General features: G+C 41.1%; 1 protein-coding gene across 2 annotated transcripts in view; it reads right to left on the minus strand.

Annotated features, from left to right (window-relative positions):
- LOC107664868 (cysteine-rich DPF motif domain-containing protein 1-like) overlaps positions 1–1015 on the minus strand; it is a 9735-nt gene extending 8720 nt beyond the window's left edge. For both annotated transcript variants that reach the window (XR_001631498.1, XM_016455550.1), the window contains exon 1: positions 202–1015. Coding sequence is in view for 1 of the 2 variants with exons in the window: in XM_016455550.1 (XP_016311036.1) it covers positions 202–392 (191 nt within the window). In the remaining variant the exon portion in view is untranslated. The remainder of the gene's footprint in view (positions 1–201) is intronic.
- Between the last annotated feature and the right edge of the window lie 206 nt (positions 1016–1221).

Here is a 1221-nt window from a genome sequence, read left to right on the forward strand (position 1 = left end):
CACACACACACACACACACACACACAAATTACGCACCTGCCACTAGTCAAGATGATCGGGTTTGCTCAAGCCTATAATACCATTATACATGTTTAAGTCACTGCATATCACTACAGCTATATTACAAACGTTCTTACTTGCCTATGAAGACCGAATATCCCGTGCGCTACGTTGCAGTGTCACAAATGCTTGTGTACTTACACTATCGCTCTCGTGTTTGGCGGCTTCTGCCCGTAGAAGCTGTACGGGCTGGATATTTCGCACAGCTCACAGGTGAACAAGCCGAGCGCGGATCCTCCGCTCAGATCCATGCCCTCTAACGTGCGGTTCTCGTGCTGCACAGCGTCGGCGCCGTTTGTTTTGAGTGAGCACGCCTTCTGAGAGCGCGCCATGTTGCTGTGACGTCACGACGGTGCGTCAAGCGTTTCCGGTTTATAGTTTCCGCTTGCAGTACATCAGACAAGACAGGGGATGGCGCCAGAAATAACACACGCTCGTTTCCCGTGTTTAGAAACATATTTCATGAACGTTATATTTAATTTCAAACTACAAACACCAGATCAGTCAGTAACTGCGCACCCAAAAGAAACAAATGAACATGAAATGGTTCATTACACTGCAGCAACCGAAATCTACAGAGCATTTTCTCATCAAGTGTCTTTGTGGATTGTAGTAGATTTGGCTCTAGATGCTATGAAATTTAGATTTACCCTGCAAAAGTATACGATAAAACAATAATTTACCGATCAGTACTAATTCAGAACACGTAACACATTTGTACAGTAAAATTACAGTTGGAGTGCTATACAGTGTACAATAATATTTTTATACAAAAGATTTGACAAATTATGTTCAATGTACAAGCATTTCTAATGAGTAACAAATCTGATTTATATTGCTCTCTCTATACATTTCATTCTAGCATTAAAACATGGTATGACAAATCACCCAATATTCAGGATAGTCAACTCTATATTTTTCTAGAGTTTTTCTTGACTGCTGGTGCTTATTTGGCAGAGACCAGTGTTGCCAACTAATTTTCAGGGGGAGTTGCTAAAGGAAGGTCGATTTGTTGCTAAATGACGTTGTGATGTCATTGCGAGATGACGTCATTACGTAATCACGACGCAAAATTGTCATTACATCAAATCTCAGCAAAAATATATTTTATGTTAATGTAGATTTGGAGACGGCGTCGACCGCTCTGAAAGTTATGTTTCG

The sequence above is a fragment of the Sinocyclocheilus anshuiensis genome, unplaced genomic scaffold, assembly GCF_001515605.1.
Source record: "Sinocyclocheilus anshuiensis isolate Anshui unplaced genomic scaffold, SAMN03320099.WGS_v1.1 scaffold299, whole genome shotgun sequence".
In the NCBI taxonomy this organism is placed as follows: Eukaryota; Metazoa; Chordata; class Actinopteri; order Cypriniformes; family Cyprinidae; genus Sinocyclocheilus; species Sinocyclocheilus anshuiensis.